This window comes from Rhinoderma darwinii, chromosome 1 (genome assembly GCF_050947455.1).
Source record: "Rhinoderma darwinii isolate aRhiDar2 chromosome 1, aRhiDar2.hap1, whole genome shotgun sequence".
Lineage (NCBI taxonomy): Eukaryota > Metazoa > Chordata > Amphibia > Anura > Rhinodermatidae > Rhinoderma > Rhinoderma darwinii.
In genome coordinates this window covers 562,863,494-562,887,326 of record NC_134687.1, presented here as the reverse complement: position 1 = coordinate 562,887,326, position 23,833 = coordinate 562,863,494, and the positions used below count along the sequence as shown (strand labels likewise).

Below are 23,833 nucleotides of genomic sequence, written 5' to 3'. Positions count from 1 at the left end.
TTAGTATTTATTTTAACAATTGACAAGAGTTGGGGGTCCCCAGCAAGTGCCAGTAAATATGAACTAAAAGACTTTTAACACGATGAACTCCATCACTGAGATGCGGCAGGCACAGCCTGAGCCACTACAACGCGTTTATCATGAACTGACGGCAGTGTCACAATTCTAAGCAGCCGCCCAGACAAGTAACTTGCCAGAGGAAGAGTACAGATGCGGAGGGTTTGATAGTCACAGTACAACTCCACTAATCCGCCTACGTGGGATCTCACCCCAGGCTCACAACATGAGGTGCTATGTACAGCCTGATGACGTAAACCAAAGGAGACGGTGAGAAGGACAGATGAGAAGGACCAAACCAAGTCCTGATGACGTCAGTAAAGATCAAAGTAAAGACCAAAGACCTGAGTGAATCCGTCAGCAGGATCAAGTGTTTTGATAAGTAAGTGGCTAGGAGGGGGTAATAATAACTCCCCCACTGGACACCAACGTAGTCTGACTCCACAATTGTGTGGGTTATCCTGAGGGTGACAGTCAGTGAAGAGCAGAAGACAGGAGAAGAAGACGACGATGGTGTACAGGACTGGCAATTAACTGATGGGACCCGAAACCTGAGGGTGATAGCATTATGATTATTAGTTGAGGCCCTATTGTTTATAATGTCTGAGGTTTATAATTATAATGTATGTGTGTAAATATGCCACGGTGCTGCAAATTACAATCTGAGGAGTTTTATGTGGAGGTGTGAGGTGAAGGTCACTGTGCTGCCCATGACCTGTCATATCTGCAGGGGTAAAGTCCCATTAGGACAGTAAGTGACAGTGCGACAATTACTGTTAATAAAAATGGATTAATTATATATATATATATTACAACCAGCAGCGGTTTGTAGATTATATCAAGACAGGCATCCTGTATCCAGAGGTGAATAGGGAAAGTTAGGACCACTCCGACACCTTGTAAGTCCAGGTACAAAGGGGGGTTACTCATCAGGAGTAGCTCGTCTCAAGCTACCCGCCTGGTTCGAGTAGTCAGTGGTAGGTTGCTAGGCAAGACTCAGGGATAGAGTAATAATATTTTTAGGGGGGACTGTGAGGGATCAATACTATGTATATTGTTTGAAAAATATTATCCTCACACATATGTATATACATTTCAGTTCTTTGTGTAATACACTGATATATATAACAAGTTCTTTGTTCATGTCGGACACACCTATGGAAGACACCGCCCCCTGGAATGCAAAGAGGAGTGTGCAGAAGAATGTACAGGAAAAGTTACAGCTGGAGAGCGAATAGAATTTAAGCAAGTCCCACATCTATAGGGAGGGGCATGTGTCTTCTCTGTGTGTGTTTCTTTGTTCTGAATAAAGTTCAGTTCCTCCTGGCTGACATTGAAGCTGTACCTCAGACATTTGTGTGGTGTACTTCTCTCCAGGCATGCCTTCAGCTTTAAATTTACAGAGGTGGTTATTCGGTGTGAAATACGGACCTGACAAGACCAAATGGAATTACTGCCTACTGAGTGTTCCTACATAACTGAATTGCTCTTGGCAATTGAAAAGGGCCTGTCACCTCTCCTGACATGACTATTTTAGTAAATACTTGTATTCCCTATGAAATAATTCTGGAGCACCTCTTCTTAGAATGCTGTGATGTGCAGCTCCTCTGCTATTCCTCCTAGAGGGTAGGAACACACACAGTGTAAACACTGCGGATTTTCCGCAAAGGATTAATTGCGTAAAATCCAAAGTGTATTACAGTAGCAGCAGTGTGGGTGAGATTTCAACAAATGTTGTTCCCACACTGAGGTAGATTTCCGCGAAAAAAAAAAACACACATAAATTGACCTGCGGTGCGGTTACTTCAACGGCAGCATGTCAAATAATTCTGCGGATACGAAAGTCTTCTGTTGTGGGTTTACCCATTGAATTCAATAGGGTGCTTAAACACGCAACAAAGCAGTGTGTGTTGCGATATAGCCGGCGGACACATAGCGATGCGCCGCAAAAATCTAAAGCAAGGTGTCAGTGTGTGCGATCATTTACGCATAGGAATGTACGGCCGAAATAACGCACTACAATGTGGACGGCATTCCCTGTGGTTTTCAGGGTGGATACGCTTCGCAGCGTGACGCAGTGAATCCGCACTGAATACGGGGTGTGTATTCCTACCAAGAAAGTTATGAATAAATTGACAATTGGGTGTTACCATTCTCCTTGTCAAAGGGGTGTGTTCCTACACAATCTCACTCTGCCAGCACTGAGTGGACATGGTCAGTCTGTGTAGTGACACCCCCCCAACTGGTAACACCCAGTTGACAATTTATTCATCAATTTTCTAGGAGGAATAACAGAGGAACGGCACAATGTAGAGTTTGAAGAAAAGATGCTACAGAATTGTTATTTTATGGGGAATACAATTATTTACGAATATGTTGTGGAATACATTGCTTCAGCACCATGGAATGTAAATCTACATAAATAATGAACAGCAATCTGGGAACATGTTTTCTGCTACAAGGATTTGAAACCTCTCGTTTCATGACACATTTCATCATGTTTATATCATGGCATCAGAAAAAGTTTAGTAAAATAAATACTATGGACCTCCTAAAAGAAATCATACAAGTCTAAATGCTGAAGCTGAACAGTTCTACATACAGTAGTTGAAATTCTAGTAGTCAGATTTAAATTTACATCAGTATTTGTGGAAAATGCCGTGTGTGAACATCACTAGGGGATTCACATAAATCAATCATCTATGCAGGCATTTGTGGCTCCATGGTTACAGACTATAAAACAAACCGTGTGTAGTCGGATCCTGCATGAATACTCCCTTTTAGCTACTCCCTACTACTTGCTAACTGTAACGTCCGTGGTCGCTGACCACGAACTCCTTCCATCCAGTCGACGCCCTTCTCTCCAGAAATGTCTGCACATACGGCCCTCCTGTTCCACAGTGACCACCAGGGTGCGCACGCAAGCTCAGTCCAGACTTAAGAAGCCAAAGCGCATGCATGTGGGAGATTGAGCCGATTGCTTCCAGAGCACCCTGGGCTATAAGAAGGTCCCAGCCCCATCCTGCCATGCCTGAGCATTGTTGTCGTATCCTAAGTTTGTCTTGCAAATGGTCCCCTAGTGTTTCCTGCTCCCAGTGTTCCCTGTTCCTGTAACCTGTATCCTGATTTAGTGCTGTGCTGAGCTGTTGCCGTACTCGGCTGTATACCACGCCTGTCCTGCTACTCCACACCTGACGTCTACCTGCTGCCTAGTCCCAGCCAAGCCTGCCTTGCTACTGTCCTAGCTGCCACAGGTACCCTATATGAACTATAGACTGACCTGCGCCCTGTTTGCCAGCTGCCATACCGCCAAGGCGGTACGGCTCAGTGGGTCCACGAACCCTACGTGACACTAACGCACATTCAGTATGTTAGCAAGAAGTAGGGGATTGATTTAAAGGGCTTTTCCCATAATCAATATTTATCACCTATCCACAGGATAGGTGATAAATATCTGATCGGTGGGGTTATGACCGGTGGGATCCCCACCAATCACGAGAACGGGCTTACCTTGCTGTTCCTAGGAGCCCCATGTGAATGGAGCAGTACTACGCATGCTTGGCCACCGCTCCATCAATTCATATGAAGCTGCTAAAAGGCCACACTGCAATTTGCCCAAAATACATTTCAACCACTAGAGTAGGAGGATTGTATATAAAATTATTCTTTCATGCTTTCTGAGTTCCTTGATACAATGAAATTGTCTCAGCGTAGGAAATGTCAGCTCCGTGGTGCAATGGTTATAAAGATGAGATGTACCTGGATTCCCTGTAAGCAGTTTCCATTTCCCTTGTCGGATTGCCGCATGAACTGATACATTGAACAATGAATCTTCCCATTTAGAAATAACGGAGCTGGACAAGGGTTCTCTTGTCTCATTATTTATGGAGCCTGTGAAAGAAAAAAAAAAAAAAGTGTTACACAACCATTCACCATTTCATCCGGTAACCCTAATTTGGCTGACAGCTATCTTCCCTGATCCTCCATAAACATCTTCATTTCAATGAGGAGAGGCACATATAACCTCTGGAAGTGGCTTATGTCCAGCAGATACAAAGGATTGAGCCTTCTTTTCCCCAACATCAGGTGTCAGAGAGATGGCCCGGAGGCCCACATTTACATTAGATCATCGGCCGGTCCTCCAAAATCAGTGGGGTTGGCTGACTATTATCTAAAGTTTATGGTCCGTTTTACAGAAACCACTAAGCCAGATGTGGTTGATCTGAATCCCAAGTTATTGACTACATACATTACTGTACTTTAGATGCTATATAAATAATGGGAAATAATAAAAGGTTTCCCAGACAAAATATTGCCTTCTATTTTCATACGTGATGGACGTTTGTAGTGGTTTTGCCTTTAAAACAAGACAAATACTACAGATCAATAACACGCAATAAGGAAACACAGTACAGATAAGGAGCAGACATCATTTCAGAGGTCGTGATCTACAATGACAATGTAGAAAGCTCTAGAGGGAAGGAAGGAAGTCATCAGGAGGGATGACACAGTACATTAGGAAAATAAGAAGAGTCATAAAAAGGTAGATAACAGTAATAGAAGAGATAACGTTACTGGACATTACATTGTCTTCTAATCTAAAATCAGGAAGAAGTTGTACTGGGGACTGGTGACCAAAGACATTGATATGCACAATACACAAATATCCTGAAAGGATTAAAAATTACTGAGGCTCATGTAATAATCTGTTCAGAGATGACGATCTAAATGTATGGCATATTATTATTACGGCGTCATCCCCCACAAATACAACGGCCGTTTTTGGCAGGTGCAGCGAGTGCCAATCAATGAGAGATCTTTGATCGGCGCTCATTTGCTCCTGTCACACAGAGCTATGGATGGGGACGAGCGGTTGTTACTCCGATCTCTCGTCCCCATACATTATCATGTTGGCATCGCGTCTCCCTGTTTACACAGAGAGATGTGCTGCAGACAACGATAATATTTTACTTTTTTAAAACGATACGATCAGCAGATGAACGAGCGTTTGTTCGTTCATCTGCTGATCGCTGCCCTGTTTAGACAGGGTAATTATCGGCATCGAGCGTTATATGAACACTTGTTTGCCCGATAATCGCCCAGTGTAAAACTCACTTTATAGACATGGCTAGACTGTTACAATATGGAAAATGTGTGTAGGAACCATGTGGCTAGCACTATTGCGGCGGTATGCAGCTGCCACGGTTAAGAAGATGTGGCTGGCACTGTTAAAAGGCCTATGTGGAAAAGCATGAGGCTGGTTCTTTGTGGCGGCACACAGTTGGCACTGTGGAGAATGACATGTGGCTAGCACTGATAAGGCTAGTATTTTTGTGGTGGCATATAGCTGGCAGTGCTGAGAGAGATAAGTGTCTAACATTGTTAAGAGGGGATATATAGCTGGCGCTGTTGAGAGAAGCATTTGGCTAGCACATTTATGGTAGCATGTGGGTGATACTGTTGAGGGGAATGTAGCTGGCATTTTTAGACTTCTTCCAGTCTCCTTTTAGGAGACTTAAAGGCCATGTAAAACATTAAAGGCTTTTTAAAAAAAAATTAAACCATGTATCATATAATTTTAAACAGATGTGATCGATAACAGCTGGATCCTGAACCCGCTATCACTGAAGCCATTAGTTCTGCAGACTTGACGGATTTGAACGCAAGATACAGTGTCTATGTATCCAGGATACATAGAAGCTGTATTTTAAAAATGAAAACATTTTTTAGATTAAAAAAAACTGCAAAGTTGTTTAAAATAATATGATACATGGTTTTATTTGTATTTTTTTTTTAAAGTGATTAAAAATACTTACATAGCCTTTAACTAACTGTGCATCTATGTATGTCTATATGTGCATGCCAGTGCCCATAAAACCCTGCATAGATCCCAGACTTTATTTCTTCTTCCAGCCTCCTTTTATTTACATTATAGGCTCTGCAAGAAGTTCTCTCATTCAATTGATACACAAAGTATATTAGAAAATAGCATCATTTTTCACGAATAGGCAATTGCATATTCCAGTAAGGCCCCATGCACACGACCGTAAAAAACCTCAGTTTTTGCGGACCGCAAAAATGGACCCATTCACTTTCATTGAACACGGACACCTTTCCGTAACGCTACGGATAGGTGTCCGTACCGTAGAAACGTTTAGAAAATTATGGAACATGTCCGTCCTTTTGCATTTTGCGGGCCGTGCGCCCATATTTTGTATGGGAGCTCAGCCCGAAAATGCGGGTGGCAGTCGTCGGCCGGCCGTGCCCGCAATCGCGGACAGTGATCGCAGGCACGGTCGTGTGCATGGGGCCTAACTACTCCAGCCTCCTTGTGCAAAAAAGAAATAGGCAGCTGAACTCAACTGGTAGGAAAACTGTAGTAACAACTCCCAGGAAACCTTTACCATTGTCCAGGTCACACTGGGAGATATAGTTTCACACGGGCTTTCAAAAATTTGCTATGGGGCCTAGCATTTTCTACTTACGATGGTCTCTATTTATATAGGTACTGTATTCAATGCTCACCTCTAGGATATTCACCTCTGAGGAAAACAGGGGACCCCTAATAGCCATTTGGCAATCCTATTCAGCCAAAAAGAGATGGAAACGTGGCCAGACATGCATGTGGCTCTCTCCATTGAATTCTAAGGGAGTCCCTGCCTCAGCTGTCTCCATTACTCCCGTAGAGTTCATTGTGGAGTGCCAAGTGCATGTATAGTCAGCGCTCTTATAAAAAGGCTGTGGTAGGAAGTCAGGTGGGATCTGGGTCACAGAGGTGGTATGGGAGCCCACACTAAACTTTGTGCCCAGGGTCCTCTGCCAACTTTAATTTAGCCCTGTTTATGGCCCTGCTTTTAAAATGTCCTGATAAGCACTATAAATTCAGAGTCCCTATAATACAATTACTGCTTTTCAGGATCTAAACAGAATGTCTGTCTGAGATCCTGATCCATTTTTATGGCGCAAGTTGAAAGTCTTTGGTTTCCTTCAATGAACATGTTATTTGAAGACCACAAGAATCAGATATCTCAATGAGAAGTGTTTTGGGTGCATTGCTTGCCTCTGCTCTGTGGCCAGATTGATGGTCTTTATAAATCAGCTGGGATGTGGGTATATATTTATACTTAAAGGGCAAATCATGGCCTGAAGAAATGTCCAAATAGTTAACATGCGACTGCTCTAGGACCTCCTTTTCTGAAATTAGTTACAAGCTTGAAATGTGAAATATAACCTTGTAATTCATCTTCAAGTGTATTACTTATTTTTGAAAGCACAATGATATAATGATGATCTGCACAATTGATCATTTTTAGAGGTTGAATGACAAGTAACATAGGATTATGTTCTCCTCCGCCACCTCTCATTGGGATCTATTCCGTATAGCTGCAGTAAGAATGATATACAGTTGCATGAAAAAGCAAGTGAACCCTATAGAATTATCTGGATTTCTGCACTAATTACTAATAAAATGTGGTCTGATTGTTTTCTAAGTCACATGTATAGACAAATACAATCTAACTAAATTAATACCACACAAATAGTTGGACTGTTTATGTATTTTATTGAGCACATTAACAACGCAGGGAGATAAAATAAGTGAACCACTGTGTTAATGACTTCTCCAAGAGACAATTAGCAAAAGATGTTTCAATTACAGGTGTTATCCCCCCCAAACAACTTATCAATTAGGTGATTAAGTTTGATCGCTGGGAACGCCACCTCTACTCGGCTATCTCCGGCAGTCCCATAGAAAATAAATGGAGCTATTACCCAGGGACTTGGCACCCCCGTTCTTGTGATCAGTGAAGAGTTCCAGGGGTGGGGCCCCCCAGCAATCAAACACTTAGAACCTATCCTGTGGATAGGTGATACAATCTCATCTCCACAATGTAAGTGTGAGTTACACGGGTGATTTGTCCATTAAATAAAGGCACACAAAGCCTGGTTACTGACAAATCTGTTCTCAGGGAAGATTGGTTAGTGTTAACTATGCTTCGAGGCAAAAAACTTTCAGAAGACGTGTTATAGAGATGCATGAAGACGTAAAAAGGCTACAAAAGCATTGCTAAAGATCTGGGTGTACATCAACCCACGTTAGACATTTTGTCTAGAAATTGAGAAAATACAGGACTATTGATACTTTCCCTAGGAGTGGGCGTACAATAAAATTACTCCATGAGCACAATGGATAATCCTGAAAAGGGTTAGAAAGAACCCAAGGGCAACAGCAAAAGACCTACTGGAGACTCTAGAAACGGCAAAAACCTATGTTCATGTATCCACTATTAGAAAAACATTGAACCAGTATGGCGTTCATGGAAGGACACCACGAAGGAAGCCCCTGCAGACGAAAAAAACAAGAAAGAATTTGAATATTTCTAGAATTAGGCAGAAGTTTATGTACTGTATTCTAAAGAAGAGAACTGAAGATAAGTGTCATGCTTTTATCTATACTTCTTGGCTTTCTAGCTGGCGGGCTGTAAGCAGAATATATTTTTAAGTCACAGATCACAAGGGGTTTATGATCAGATTCTAATGCAAACAAAGTTAGCAATGCTGGAAGCTGGTCATTTAGGCGGCAGGTTTTCATCTGACTTAAGGTACTCTTACATGGCCAGACGCGGGCCGTGTAAATGAGCGCTGATCAACGAGACAGCTTTACAAGTTTTGGGGTGCTTTTTATTCTTTATTCCTTGTAAAAAAAAAAAAAAGAATTATATTTTTTCAGAAAAAAAAAAAAGTAGATTTTCATTTTCACAAACTCCAATAAATATAGCAAAAGACCTGTCGGGTCAAGATGCTAACTATACCCCTAGATAAATTCCATGAGGTGTATAGTTTCCAAAACCACTTTTGGGGAGTTTCCACTGTTTTGGCACCACAAGACCTCTTCAAACCTGACATGCGGTTTCCACGGTCCGTGCATGGCCCAGGAGCCTGGACCGCAGAAAGAACGGACATGTCTTATTACAGCCATGTTCCACGGTCCAGGCTCATAGGAAATAATGCACGCGGCCATGTGCATGGCCCGCGATTTGCGGGGCGGCTCGCAGGTGTCACTCCGCGGCCGGCCAACACGAAAATCACGGCCGTGCACATGGCTACGGTCGTGTGCATGAGGCCTTACAGAATTTTTTTTTGTTACAAATTACATTTGTAAATAACACCTCTACTTTGCTTTAATTCCTGTGAAATGCCTAAAAGGTTAAGAAACTTTCTGAATGACGTTTTAAATACTTTGAGGGGTGGTTTTTAAAATGGGGTTATTTATGGGGTCTATCTAGTACATAAGGCCATCAAAGCCACTTCAGAACTGAACTGGTCCTTACAAAATAGCCTTTTGAAATCTTCTTGAAAATGTGAGAAATTGCTGCTAAAGTTCTAAGCCTTGTAACGTCCTAGAAAAATCTAATCATGTTCAAAAAACAATGCAAATATAAAAGTAGACATATGGAGGATGTTAATTAGCAACAATTTTGTGTGGTATTACGATCTGTTTTACAAGTAGATACATTAAAAATTAGAATTATAATTTTTGCAAATTTTCTTTAAATGTTGGTGTTTTTCACAAATAAGCTATGAATTTAGTGACCAATTTTTTCTACTAACATAAAGTACAATATGTCATGAGACAACAATCTCAGAATCGCTTGGATAGGCAAAAGCATTGCAGAGTTATTACCATATAAAATGACGTCAGATTTGAAAAAATGGGGCTGGTCCTCAAGGGCCAAAATGACCTTGGTCCTGAAAGGGTTAATTATTATGAATAGACCATTTAGAACATTAGAGAAGGGTGGTTGCTAATATTTTTGTTCACAAATTTTTAAAAAAAAGGAGAGTTTAGGCTAATAACACTGGGCAATTATTGTCACCGTTAGCTTGTTTCTAAACCATCGTTGAGATAATTGACCAGTGCGAATGAACGAGAAGATCAACGATTTTACTTTGGTGACTCGTGTCACCATAAATATTATTGCTGTAAATGCTACTCATAGCAACATTGACAATTGACATTGATGCCTAGCGCACAGATCTCGTAACGCTCCTTTCCCGGTCGGGCTGGAAAGTCTTCTTCCCCTGGCAGAGAGAATCTCCAGATGGAAATGTCCATGATGTCTTTGACAACAATACTGCATACAAAACTGAACACCACGTATTTAAAAAGACGAGTGTGAATGTAAAAGATTCAGCTGTATGCAGTGCAAGTGATGAATTTCACTAGGGTCAATATAAGTGATAGAGCGCAATTACATCTGAGAAGTGTTACTCTATTATTAACCCATTAGTGACCGCCCCATAGTGTTTTTACGGCGGCCACTAACGGGCTTTATTCCAATGCATAGGCATTTTTATGGCGCTGCATCGGAATAGATAAATAAATAGAGCAGGGTGCCGTTAAATCTCCCTGCTCACAGCTACCAATTTTTTTTAAATTGTGAAAAGAACTGGACTGATATTATATATTAGCATCCTTCACCATGTGCTATTTACTGTACTTTGATATATTACAGTCCCTAGTTAGACGGTGCCTAGCTGTTGTGTGTACATGAGGAATAACACTATTTCTGCCTAATATAGGAGTTGTATATGGTATTTTTGGGCAATTTTCTCCTCTGCAGGCTCTTTCTCGAATTCTCAGTTTTCCCTGAGCTATGGGTGTTGAGCCTAAGTGAGATGAATGTCTTCTATGCACTGCTCATAGAAAAGGAGAATCCTGCTTTCCTATCTATTTATCACATATACAGAAGCTTAAGCAACATGGACATTATACAGCATAATGAGAAGTGTAGCTGTGAATCCAGCACTGGGAGCCGCTGCAGCATGTCTATATCTCTCTCACTCTGCTCCTGCTCTTCCTCCTCCTCCCCTTTCCATAGACTTCTATGGGTGCTGTAACCTGATCCCTCCTCTTGAAATGACAGAAAAGGCAGTGAATTCTGAGTGAAAAGTTAGGAGGGGGAAGGTGAAGCCTGATAAGTGGAGAAAGAGGCATTTTTCTCTGATAAGATATTTAAAAGTTTCCTTTATTCGCTTGTACTTCAGGACCACTACCAGTTTCTTTATGATGATCATGCAGCAACTTTGCCTTCTCTTCTGGGTGTCTGATGGCTGTAAGTTATTTTTTTTACAGCCATCATAATACCATCGTAAAATTCTGTGGTCATTAAAAGGAAATTTCTTTTTTTTTTAAATCTCCTATATGTGTTTTCCAGGAGGCATCTATTTTGCTTACATTATTTTGCAATATTTGGCGGAGAGACAGCTTGCTGCAGTTGGAAACTTCATGCAGTGGGAGACCAGTGCCCCCTCAGCTAGTCCCCAGGCCAGAATCGAGAGAGTTTAGACGTCCGTTTTATCTACCCGATTTCTGGCCTATTTTTTGTCTCCCTTGACTTCTAGGTTTTTAGTGCTCCTTTAAGGTTACATTTTGTTTTCACTCCATAGTCATTTCAGGATAATTTGAGAACTTATCTACAGTCAGAGTTATCTCCTTTTAACTATCTACATCTCAACTCTGGTTATGAATTATTGAACAAACGGGAAATATTTTTTTCCTTTTCCGCAATCTAACTAAAGAGATATTTTGTCACCTTTTGAAACTTTATGGTTATAATGAATTTTATGCAGAGCCCAGTGACTGTCTGCAACTTTATTGAAATAAATAAAAAGTGAAGAATAGAACTGACCTTTATCTTTTAAGAGGTAATTGGATCCTGCATTTGAGCGATTGATGAGGCTTTGGCCATTATTCTGGGCTCAGTGAAATGATTCGGATTATAAATATATATAAAAAACAGACTATTTTACCCCAAGTAATTATGCAGTAAAACTTTGTGCCTCTGTGGATTTACGTTCTAACAGAAATTATTACAGGAGAAATTTTACTGGAGGTACAAACATAGTATATAACTTCCCTTATGAATGCTGTCAGCTGCTTTATAACAACATGTGTCTCTGTCATCGAGACTGGGTGGGTCCAGAATGCGGTCGTTTATGGCTAAAGGTCTCATTTGGTGGTCAAACTAAACTAGCAGTATGTAGCTGTAATTGCTCTCTGAAGTTGTAGACTATAAAGAAAGTTACGCAGACTGCTGTTAGCCTGACACACACATATCATCAACCTGTATGTACATGGCGTACATTTGTGTACGCTTATTGTGTTCCACATTGTCGCTCATAAGATAGTGGCTTGTGATATAAGTGGAGTTATAAAACCGGAGTTAAAAGGTCCTGTAAGTACTCATCTTTTACTTTTACAATTGTTCACTGTTTTTTTGTAAATGGGATAATGGACAGCAAGATTGGAGGTTTTCTTCAGTGCACAGTTTGCCATATGTATGCACGACTGGAGCCGGAGTTCAAGGGTGAATACCTCTGTGGCAGATGTGAGCATGTTGGTCACCTGGAAGCTTGCATTAGAGATCTGTAGGAGCAGAATGCAACACTAAGGACGATAGACAATCTTGAGCAGAGCATGCTGCTGATGGAACAAGCAGTTAGTGGGGTAGATCTAGAGCAGGGGTCTCAAGCACGCGGCCGGCCCCTGGGGCTGTCATCTGCGGCCCGCGGGACACAGAGCCGCTAGTATCGGCTCTGCTTCGAGACTCTGGAATTCCCTGACATCGCTGTCCACATATGAACAGCGATGTCTGGGGCTTCCCCAAAGCCGGACTCCCGAGCAGAGCGCTGGTGTCGGCTCTGCTCCGGGACTCTGTGGAATTCGCTGACATCGCTGCCCATATATGGACAGTGTGTCAGGGTCTTGCCCATTGCGGAGCAGAGCGCTGGTGTCGGCTCTGCTCCTGGACTCTGTGGAATTCCCTGACATCGCTGTCCACATATGAACAGCGATGTCTGGGGCTTCCCCAGAGCCGGAGTCCCGGGCAGAGCGCTAGTACAGGCTCTGCTCCGGGACTCTGTGGAATTCCCTGACATCGCTGCCCATATGTGGACAGTGTGTCAGGGTCTTCCCCATAGCGGAGTCCCGGGCAGAGCGCTAGTATAGGCTCTGCTCTGGGATGCTGCGGAATTCCCTGACATCGCTGCCCATATATGGACAGTGTGTCAGGGTCTTCCCCAGTGCGGAGTCCCGGGCAGAGCGCTATTATCGGCTCTGCTCCGGGACTCTGGGGAAGCCTCTGACATCGCTGTCCATACATCGACAATGATGTCAGGGGCTTCCCCAGAGCAGGAGTCCCAGTGATGTCAGGAGCACAGCTGGAGTCCCAGGAAGAGCCTACTAGCGCTCTGCCTGGGACTCCAGCTCTGGGCAAGCCCCTGACATCACTGGGGCAGCCTCTACAGAGGGCACTGGGGCAGCCTCTACAGAGGGCACTGCGGCAGTCTCTACAGAGGGCACTGCGGCAGCCTCTACACAGGGCACTGCGGCAGCCTCTACACAGGGCACTGCGGCAGCCTCTACACAGGGCACTGCGGCAGCCTCTACACAGGGCACTGTGGCGTTATCTACAAGTGGGGGTGGGACAGTATCTGAAGAGGACACTGGCATTATCTAGGGGTGTGTTGCATTATCTACAGAGGGCACTGTGGCCTTATCTACAGAGGGCACTGTGGCCTTATCTAGGGGTGTGTTGCATTATCCACAGAGGGCACTGTGGCAGCATCCACAGAGGGCACTGCGGCAGCATCTAAAAAGGGGCTGCCCAATCTTGACATGTGTGCTAACTGAGCCGCCGGACTGCATTTAGTGACACTTAAACTGGAAAGCTGGATTGTTGAAATAAGCACGTGGAGAAATATCTCAAATTTTAAACCTAGCGGTATTATTAAAGTAATATAGTTTATAGTAGTTCAAATAACTAATTGATTAAAAATAATTTTGTATTGTATCAAATTTGAAAGTAATGCGGCCCATCAACTTCCCATTTTTTCTATATGCGGCCCACTTACCTGGCCGAGTTTGAGACCCCTGATCTAGAGGGTGAAGACATGGGTCAAAAAGATCAGGCAAGTAGTTGGGTTACTGTAGTTCGGGGCAGTAGAAAGGGGTCCAAGAAAAGGAAGGCCAATTCGGTTTCTGATATTCCAAGCAAAATTGCCAATTTGGGTGATGATGCGAGGGTGTCAGTCTCAGAAATGGCAGCCCTAGTGGATACTGATCTGCCTAACAGCCAGGGAAACAGCCCAGCTAGTAGTCGGCGGGATGGTAATGCAGGTAAGGCAAGACAATTGGTAGTTGTAGGGGATTCTATAATCGGGAAGACGGATAAAATAATTTGTCGCCAAGAACGCCTCAACCAAATAGTTTGCCATCTCCCTGGTGCCAGGGTTCAGCATGTGGTGGATCGGGTGGGCAAATTTCTGGCAGGGGCTGGTGATGATCCAGCTGTCGTGGTCCATGTGGGAACCAACGGCAGAATACATGGTAGGTGGAGGAGACTAAAGAATAATTTTAAAGAACTAGGCTACAAGCTGAAGGGAAGGACCTCCAAAGTAGGATTCTCAGGAATACTGCCTGTGCCATGCGCATCACAGGAAAGACAGCGGGAACTCAGGGAGTTAAAGGAATAGTGTCACCAAGAATTTTTTTTTTATATCAGTTTTATGTTAGGGTTTTATTAAAAACGTTTATATTTATTTGTGTGTTTCTTTTTTCTATTTTTACACTTTTTCTTCCCTGTGGGGGCTGCCATTTTTTTTTCCCATTTCTGCATGTGTCGATTAACGACACATACAGACATGGAATACGGCAGCTACAGTCCCATAGGGAATGCGAACGGGGCCCGTTCCATCCACTATGGTGTACGCCGTCTGTGTAGGAACGGCGCATGCGCCGCTCCCACACAGTCCAAGTTGAAATTCGCGCCGTCCGGCGCCATTTTCCTGTGGACCGTAAGTCGCGGCCGGACAGTAAGATTACTACTTCCGGTCGCGGCTTCCGGACTTGTGCACTTGGAGCAGCGGCAGCAGACGGAGCGGACGGCGACTGGAGCAAGTAAGTGATTTCTATGTATGTTCGTGTTTCAGTGTGTGTTTACTAGTGTATGTTAACTTACTACACTGTGTGTTAGCTCAAAAAATGGCGACACACAGTGTAGGAGGTTAGACCGTTCAATCCCCTCGTTTCTCCCGACACTAGCCAGGATAAAGGAGGGGGGGATTCTGAGAGCTCACTAGAGCGAGGGATTTTTTCCCAATTTTGCAGCATAAAGCAATGTGGTTGCTTTACCACATGCAATGCTGCAATTTTGGGAATTGCTCCATCTAGTGACCAGCAATGGGAAATATTATAAATTAGAATCCAATTTATAATATTTCCTGACTCGTGAAAAAAATAAATAAAATTAGAACAATGTTTAATCACCCACACACTAATTGTTTAACAACACATTCCCTTTAAATGCATGGCTGAAGTCTTGGTGTAGAGGAGAAGGCTTTGGGTTCCTAGAGCGCTGGGCTGACTTTTCATTGGGGTACAAACTGTATTCTGCAGATTTGCACCCGAATGGAAGGGGGTCCGCTGTGCTGGGGAGAGAATTCTAGCTGGGGTGGCGGAGTATTTAAACTAGGGCTGAGGAGGAAGGTCAATGTAGAAAATAAAGGGGTAGTTAGGTTAGAGAGAGGTCAGACTATATCGGTGGGGGGGAGGAGGAGGAGAGAAATAGACTGTGGGGAGAGGACTAGGCAACAAGATAAGGAGATCCTTTCATTACAAAACAGCAATGAAAATAAAAATGCCCAAATAATCACATTTCTGATACTGTAAGTGAAACATTTAAAGAGTCTCGGTCACCACATTATAAGTGGCCTATATTGTACATGATCTGATCGGCGCTGTGATGTAGATTACAGCAGTGTTTTTTATTTAGAAAAACAATAATTTTTGACGGAGTTATGACCTATATTAGCTTTATGCAAATGAGTTTCTCAACGTACAACTGGGCGTGTTTTACTATATGGCCAAGTGGGCATTGTACAGAGAAGTGTATGACGCTGACCAATCAGAGTCATACACTTCTCTCCATTCATTTATACAGCACATAGCGATATAGCTATATCGCTATGTGCAGCCACAAAACACACTATAACGTTACTGCAGTGTCATGACAATGAATATACATCACCTCCAGCCAGGACGTGATGTGTATTCAGAATCCTGACCACTTCTGTAGCGTCTGTGTGAGACTACAGCACAGCACAGCGAGATCTCGCTGTGAATGTCAGTTTACAGGATAATCTCGCAAGACTACGCCTGATATGCAGTAAATCACAGACAAGTGCAGAGAAGTGGTCAGGATTCTGAATACACATCACGTCCTGGCTGGAGGTAATGTATAATCATTGTCAGGACACTGCAGTAACGTTACAGTGTGTTTATGTGGCTGCACATAGAGATATAGCTATATCGCTATGTCCTGTGTAAATGAATGGGGAGAACTGTATGACGCTGATTGGTCACTGATTGGTCAGCGTCATACACTCCTCTGTACCACGCCCACTTGGCCATATCGTAAAACACACCGTTGTCCATTGAGAAAGTTATTAGCATAAAGCTAATATAGGTCATAACTGTCAAAAATGATTGTTTTTCTAAATAAAAACACTGCTGTAATCTACATTACAGCACCGATCACATCATGTACAATATAGGCCACTTATAATGTGGTGACAGAGACTCTTTAAAGGCAAGTTAAAGCGTATGTTCACAAATGGGAGAAGTCTAGCAAGCAAAATGGGGGAGCTGGAGGCCTTGGTACTGGAGGAACATATAGATATAGTTGGTGTTGCTGAAACATGGCTAGACTCTTCTCATGACTGGCCTGTAAATCTACAGGGTTTTACACTGTTTCGGAAAGACAGGACAAACAGGAAAGGCGGTGGTGTATGTCTGTATGTGAGAGGGGTGATATGAAGGCGAGTGTGAATGAGACAGAGGGTGAAGACTGTGAGGAGGTTGAAACCTTGTGGGTGCAATTACAAAGGGAGGTAAACACTGAAAAAATTACTTTTGGTGTAATCTATAGACCCCCCCAATATAACTGAGGAGATGGAAGTTCAGCTATATAAACAGATGGAGCAGGCTGCACAGGCGGGTACTGTAGTGATAATGGGAGATTTTAATTACCGGGATATTAATTGGTGTCATTGTTCGGCTTCAATTGCAAAGGGGAGACATTTCCTCAACCTGTTGCAGGAAAATTTTATGGGCCAGTTTGTGGAAGACCCGACTAGAGGTGAAGCTCTGTTGGATCTAGTCATTTCTAATAATGCAGAGCTTGTTGGGAATGTCAATGTTCGTGAAAACCTCAGTAACAGTGATCACAATATAGTTATATTTTACCTATACTGTAAAAAAGAAACACAGGCTGGGAGGGCAAAAACCATTTAATTTTAAGAAAGCCAATTTCCCCAGGATGAGGGCTGCAATTCAGGAAATAGACTGGAAAGAACTAATGTCAAATAATGGTACAAATGACAAATGGGAGATTTTAAAATCTACTCTGGGTAATTATAGTGCAAAATGTATTCCTATAGGTAACAAGTATAAACTACTAAAATGAAACCCCACATGACTTACACCTTCTGTAAAAAGGGCAATGACTAAAAAAGGGCATTTGAAAAATACAAATCTGAGGGTACAGCTGTAGCCTTTGTAAATTATAAAAAGCTTAATAAAATCAGCAAAAATACAAAATGAAAGGCAGGTGGACGAGGATAGTAAAACAAATCCCAAAAAATTCTTCAAGTATATAAATGCAAAAACGCCAAGGTCTGAACATGCAGGACCCCTTGATAGTGTTAATGGGGAGTTGGTCACAGGGGATCAAGAGAAGGCTGAGTTACTAAATGGGTTCTTCAGCTCTGTATATACAACTGAAGAAAGAGCAGCTGATGTAGCCAGTGCCAGTGCTGTTAATATATCAGTTGATATACTGAATTGGATGAATGTAGAGATGTTCCAAGCTAAATTAAACAAAATAAATGTACACAAGGCCCCGGGACCAAATGGGTTACACCCTAGAGTTCTTCAAGAGCTTAGTTCAGTTATTTCTGTCCCCCTCTTCATAATATTTAGAGATTCTCTAGTGACTGGTATAGTGCCAAGGGACTGGCGCAGGGCAAATATGGTGCCTATTTTCAAAAAGGACTCTAGGTCTTCCCGGGGTAATTATAGACCAGTAAGCGTAACATCCCTCTGCTGACAAGCTTTATGGAGATGCAGATTTCATTTTCCAGCAGGACTTGGTACCTGCCACACTGCCAAAAGTACCAATACCTGGTTTAATAACCACAGTATCACTGCGCTTGATTGGCCAGCAAACTCACCCAACCTAAACCCCATAGAGAAGCTATGAGGTATTGTCCAGAGGAAGATGAGACACCAGACCCAAAAATGCAGACGAGCTGAAGGCCGATATCAAAGCAACCTGGGCTTCCATACCACCTCAGCAGTGCCACAGGCTGATCGCCTTCATGCCACGCCGCATTGATGCAGTAATTCATGCAAAAGGAGCCCCGACCAAGTATTGAATGCATATACTGTACATACTTTTCAGTACGTTTACATTTTGGTATTAAAAATCATTTTTTAATTTGGGCTCACATTAAAAGAAAAAAAAATGCTGGAAATAGATCACTCTGTGTGTAATGAATCTATATAATATATGAGTTTCACTTTTTGAATTGAATTACTGAAATAAGTTTATTAATATATATATTTATTTTTTAATTACCATATGAAATTCCAGTCTTGACATGGGACTATGTGCCTATATTCTTGTGTTAGATAATGGACAGGACAGGAATATTCAGTTTGCTTGTAAATGTTGTAGTGATATTACTACATTAGGTCAGTGATCCTTGATTACCAAGAGAACATTAACCACTTGGCGCCGCAGCCATTTTGCATTTTTGTTTTTTTCCTCCCCTGCATTTTCAAAAGCCATAACTTTTTAACTTTTCCATCAACATAACCGTATAAAAGGGAGTGTTTTTTTGTGAGAGGAGCTGTAGTTTCAAATGCAATGTACCATATAATGTACTGGGAAATTAACAAAAAATTATTCGTAGGGTAATGGGAAAAAAAAACAGCGATTCCGCCTTTTGATTTTACAATGTTCACCGTGCGGTAAAAATGACGTGACTTTATTTAGCGGGTCGTTACGATTATGGCGATAGCAAATTTATTTAATTTATTTTATATATATTACCACTTTTACAAAGTAAAACCTATTTTCTAAAAATTTTTGGGCTCACCATTTTCTTGAGAACCATAGTTTTTTTTATTTTTCCGTTGGAGTTGTGTGAGGGGTTGTTTTTTGTGGGGCGAGCTGTATCTTCTATTGGTAGCAATTGGGTACATGTGACTTTTTGATCAGTTTTTTTAGTCTATTTTATTGGGAGGCAATAAAATTAGCCCACTTCAAACTTCACCCTCCCAACTATGACGTACACGTCAAATGTCGGCAAGGGATTAAATACTTGATCCCAGACCCCCCCCCCCCCAGATCAGAGCAGATTACTATGTGCCCCAGCAGCACGATACCCTGTGTTCAGCTTATTGTGAACCATTCTAACAAAAAGGGATTGTCCGAAGGGGATAAGGAATTGCCAAACATAATGGCTTGAGTCAAATACCTTTAAAGTGGTCTTAAATATGCCTCACGTTTTATTTGCCAACATAACTTAGTTTAGATTTTAAACTAGCAGTCTGGAAAGATCTTCAAGTTTAAACTTGGTGACATTTTCCCATTAACAGCTCTATTTGAGACTTGGGTAATATCCACATTTTTTTTCAAGTTTTCAACAGAATTCATTTTTCCTAAAGCAATCTATTGGGAATGACTCCAACATAGAGCTTTGATTGTATGTATGGATTGATGTCAACATCTTTTAACATACAAGACTCAGCAGGAGGCAGGTCAATTGTAAACACTGGGAGAAAGGAAATCCCTGGACAGGGAATTGTGGCCATAACAAAACTGGCAGCTATAAGCCAAACCAAGGAATTCACTTTGTGTGTGTAGACAAGTCCAACGTAAATAGGAGCTCAAGATATTAACGTATGGAAAGAAAATTAAAAACACCAGGAAAAATTACACACACGGGTAGAAGGGTGATTTTTTTTCTGCCATCATCGCCATGTAAAAATCTTAGCAGCCAGTGTATAGTCTTGAACCTTCTCAAAGAATCTCATTATCTAGATCCTGTATGGGGATGTTTATCCTTCTATGTGATGTTTATTAGGAACAATGAGAAATGATGTTATGCTTGTTGGACTATCCCACAGGAAGCAGAGAATCCTCATATCGAGCTCACAAGTTTATTTAACAGTTGGTAAAAATAGTGATTTCATCGCAGCATTTTCCATTATGCTTTGGGTATTTTAGATGTGTGTAATGATAAACAGCCACACAGATGTAAATGCCACTGTGGATGACCCTCAAGTTTTCTACGTTAAAAAGGCAAGAAATGTGATATCGCAATATGATTCACATGGACTTATTCAACAATAGAAATCATGATTTCGGAGTTGATTTCCAGCCTAGCCCTACAGCAAAGACTATATCTTTGTCTAATTTTTTACGTTATTGTTCCCTATGATCGAGCATTTTCACACAAGCAACAGGTATTCCAAATCTCAGGGATGAATGAAGAAAAATGTAGCTGTTGTATGCAGTTTACATGGCCAATAGATTGGCACATGAAGGCCAATCATCTTATAGTAAAGGGATTATCCCACCTTAACAAACTTATCACCTATACACAGGATAGGTGAAAAGTGTTTGATTGCTAGGACCCACACCCATCAAGAGAACGGGGGTCCCTAGTCCCGTTTGAACCGAGCTGTGGGAACGCATACGCGCTACCGCTTCGTTCATTCTCTATGGGACTGCCGGAGACAGCCAAGCGATGTACTTCGCTAGATACAGAAATCCCTTAGAGAATCAATGTAGCAGCAGCGCTCACGTGTGACCACCACTCCGTTCAAACAGGGGACTCGGGACCTCCATGCTCTTGATCGGTGGAGGTCCCAGGTAGCTGCAGCAGTAGCTTTTACTCTAAAGGCAACAGCTGCCACTAGAATACAACTTGTTTTAAAGTCAAAATGCGGATCTAGCAACAATGTAGCCTGAGCTAGAAATGTTTAAAGTGGCAGCTGCATATACTGTACTTGCAGCTCTCACTTTAGCCTGTGTGGAGGAGAGGGGGGACAGCAGGGAAATTCTGGCAGCACACAGGGTGCGGGGAGAATCTGTGATCGTTTTCCTGCCCCTGTACGGCATCAGATGACCGCACTTGAGGAGTAACAGACTGTTGTTCACATTATCCCCTTTCCTTATCAATTTACAGGGAATACTTGCTCTCTGGTTGCTACACATAGGGGTCTTTGCGAACCCGGCCAGTTAACCCCTCAGATTTTGCTGTCAATGCTTAATTTAGATTTGGTTGATATTAGGGTAATTCTGTGTGTTAGCCGCACACAGGAGCGGTCAGCCGAGGCGTCTGTCGAGCTCACCGACGGAGTCAGCTTACAGAGGAGCTTTGTAGCTTCTTTGTATAGAGCATACATAGACGTGCAACGCAAAAACTAATAATTTTTAATAAACTGCGATTTGAAAAAATAATAAAAATCACAATACACACACACCTGAGTTATGCACCAACTATATTGACTTTAAAAAAAAAAAGTTACATTTTCAGGAGGGTTTTTCCAATTTTAATGTGACTGTGTGAGGATTAAATAAGGTCAAAGGGTGAGCAGTAGCAGAATTTCTAGGGCAATATATTAGCTGATAGTGAATCTTAGCAAGATCTATGGTTATGTCATCTGTTCCTGAAATTATCCAGCCCTCAAACCTTAACCCTATACATTCTTCATTGAAGCCAGAATTGTTTTCTCCTTTTTTGAAGTTCTGAAGAATGAAAGAAATAGGTTACTTACATGGGAAGTTATCCTCAAAGAGAGGGTCTATGTTATGCAGCAGCTCAACTCTGGGGGATGGGCTTCCTTCACTAAAAACAGAAAAGTAAAACATTATTCTCTTTTTAACATCTGCTAATTGCATTTTCTATTTTAAAGCTTCCTTTGTTATAAATTTAGGAAATAACTGGCTTGACAGTAAACCATTAGGCACTTTTTTATTTTTAAACTCAGCTGAAGAAAATGACACGTAGCAGTGCATAGAAACCATAATAATTATACAAACCATCATATAATAATAGTAATAATAATATTTGTATAGCGCAATAGCGGATCCCCATAGGTCCATATAGGGCAGCAGCCAGGGGCACAATGGCCAACCAAAGAATAAAACGACATTGCAGTTTTGTCAAGTTTTTTTGCTGTGAATCACAGCAAAAAACACGTGACAAAACTGCTTTGTAGATGGAGCAGAGAGCCCCTGTGACAAGGCCTTACATAGGACTCCATTGTTTCCGTGTTCTTTGGACGGGGAGACAATTGACAGCTGATGAGGCAAGGTAACTATCGGTTCCCTTCCTTCCCATTCTGTGTTTTTTTGTGTGATGCAGGCGGCAGAATGATGTCATTGCACCACCTGCGTTGCTCCGCTGGATGAAGCCTGGTCAGAAGAGACTAGGTCTGCATTTCTTGAGAAGAGGACGGTGTCGGAATTAGGACAGCCCAGTGTGGCGCTCCATTTACAGGGGAAGGTATGGCGCTATCTACTGGGGGAGGTGTAGCACCATCTACAGTGGGGTACTATGGCACTATCTATAGGGGGGTGTGGAACTATATACAGGGGGGTACTGTGGCACTATCTACTGGGGATGTCTGGCAATTCCTACAGGGAGCACTGTAGCACTAACTACAGGAGGCACTATCCACACTGGGCATTATGTGTGGCACTTTCAACAGTGAATTGTGATTTACTTTACAGTGCTTGAGACAATTGTATTCTGGTGCACAGTGCCCAGTAATATTATATTCAGGGGTGCAGTGTATGGTAGGATTATATTCAGAAGAGCAGTATATGGTATTATACTCAGGGACGCAATGTATGTTGCATATGTGGCACCATGAGATGTCTTTCTTCCTTTAGAGATGCGGAAATGTTGGAAAAGTGAGGAGCTGAAGACATCGGAGTGGCGAATTCTGCAGAAATGGGTTGTGGCCGGGGGAAGTCGTCATGAGGTCTGGACCGGATGGAGAAGTAAAGAGAAAAAGAACGACTAGAATCTGAGAAGCAAGCTGTGAGTCACTGGACTGAGAGAGAATCAGTCACCTTTCCTGACATGTTTGTTATAAGAAATTCTTGTATTCCACAAAAAGTCTTGGTGTAGTCCAGGACTAATAGACAAATGGGTGTTACCATTCCCCTTGTCAGGAGGATGTGTCCCTAAACAGTGTGATGCAGTCAGCGATGGGTGAAGACTGTCAGTATGTTGGGACACAGTCCTTTGACAAGGGGAATTGTAACACCTATTTTTCAATGCTAGCACACGGCGCGGTAGGGCGGTGGAGAAGGGGGGCCCAAGTTTGGGAAACAGCCCAGGGTGTATGGTCTACTTAATCCGCCACTGATATAGCGCCAACACATTACTCACGCTTTACAAATAGCGAAGTAAAATTTCAAATAATTAAAACAAATGAACAAACGAGCCAAAAAGGGAGAGAGGTTCCTGCCCAAAGAGCTTACAATCTAAATGATGAATTGTGGCTAATATTAATTACGTGAGCTTCATAGATTAAATTTCAACATCTAAATGATCTGAAATGATAATAAATGAGCAGCAGTGTACATTTAGGAGTTCAGCGCTGAGTAATATGTTGGTGCTATATAAGCAA

The 23,833-nt window shown here is 42.2% G+C and overlaps 1 protein-coding gene across 1 annotated transcript in view; it reads right to left on the bottom strand.

Moving 5' to 3' along the window:
- The window catches only part of LOC142661301 (arylsulfatase B-like), a 140,155-nt gene that overhangs the window by 8,261 nt on the left and 108,061 nt on the right, over window positions 1-23,833 (bottom strand). Inside the window, exons 6-7 of the mRNA XM_075838718.1 lie at window positions 21,968-22,038; window positions 3,817-3,948 (exon numbers count right to left, since the gene is read on the bottom strand). Of these exons, the coding sequence (XP_075694833.1) occupies window positions 3,817-3,948; window positions 21,968-22,038 (203 nt within the window). The remainder of the gene's footprint in view (window positions 1-3,816; window positions 3,949-21,967; window positions 22,039-23,833) is intronic.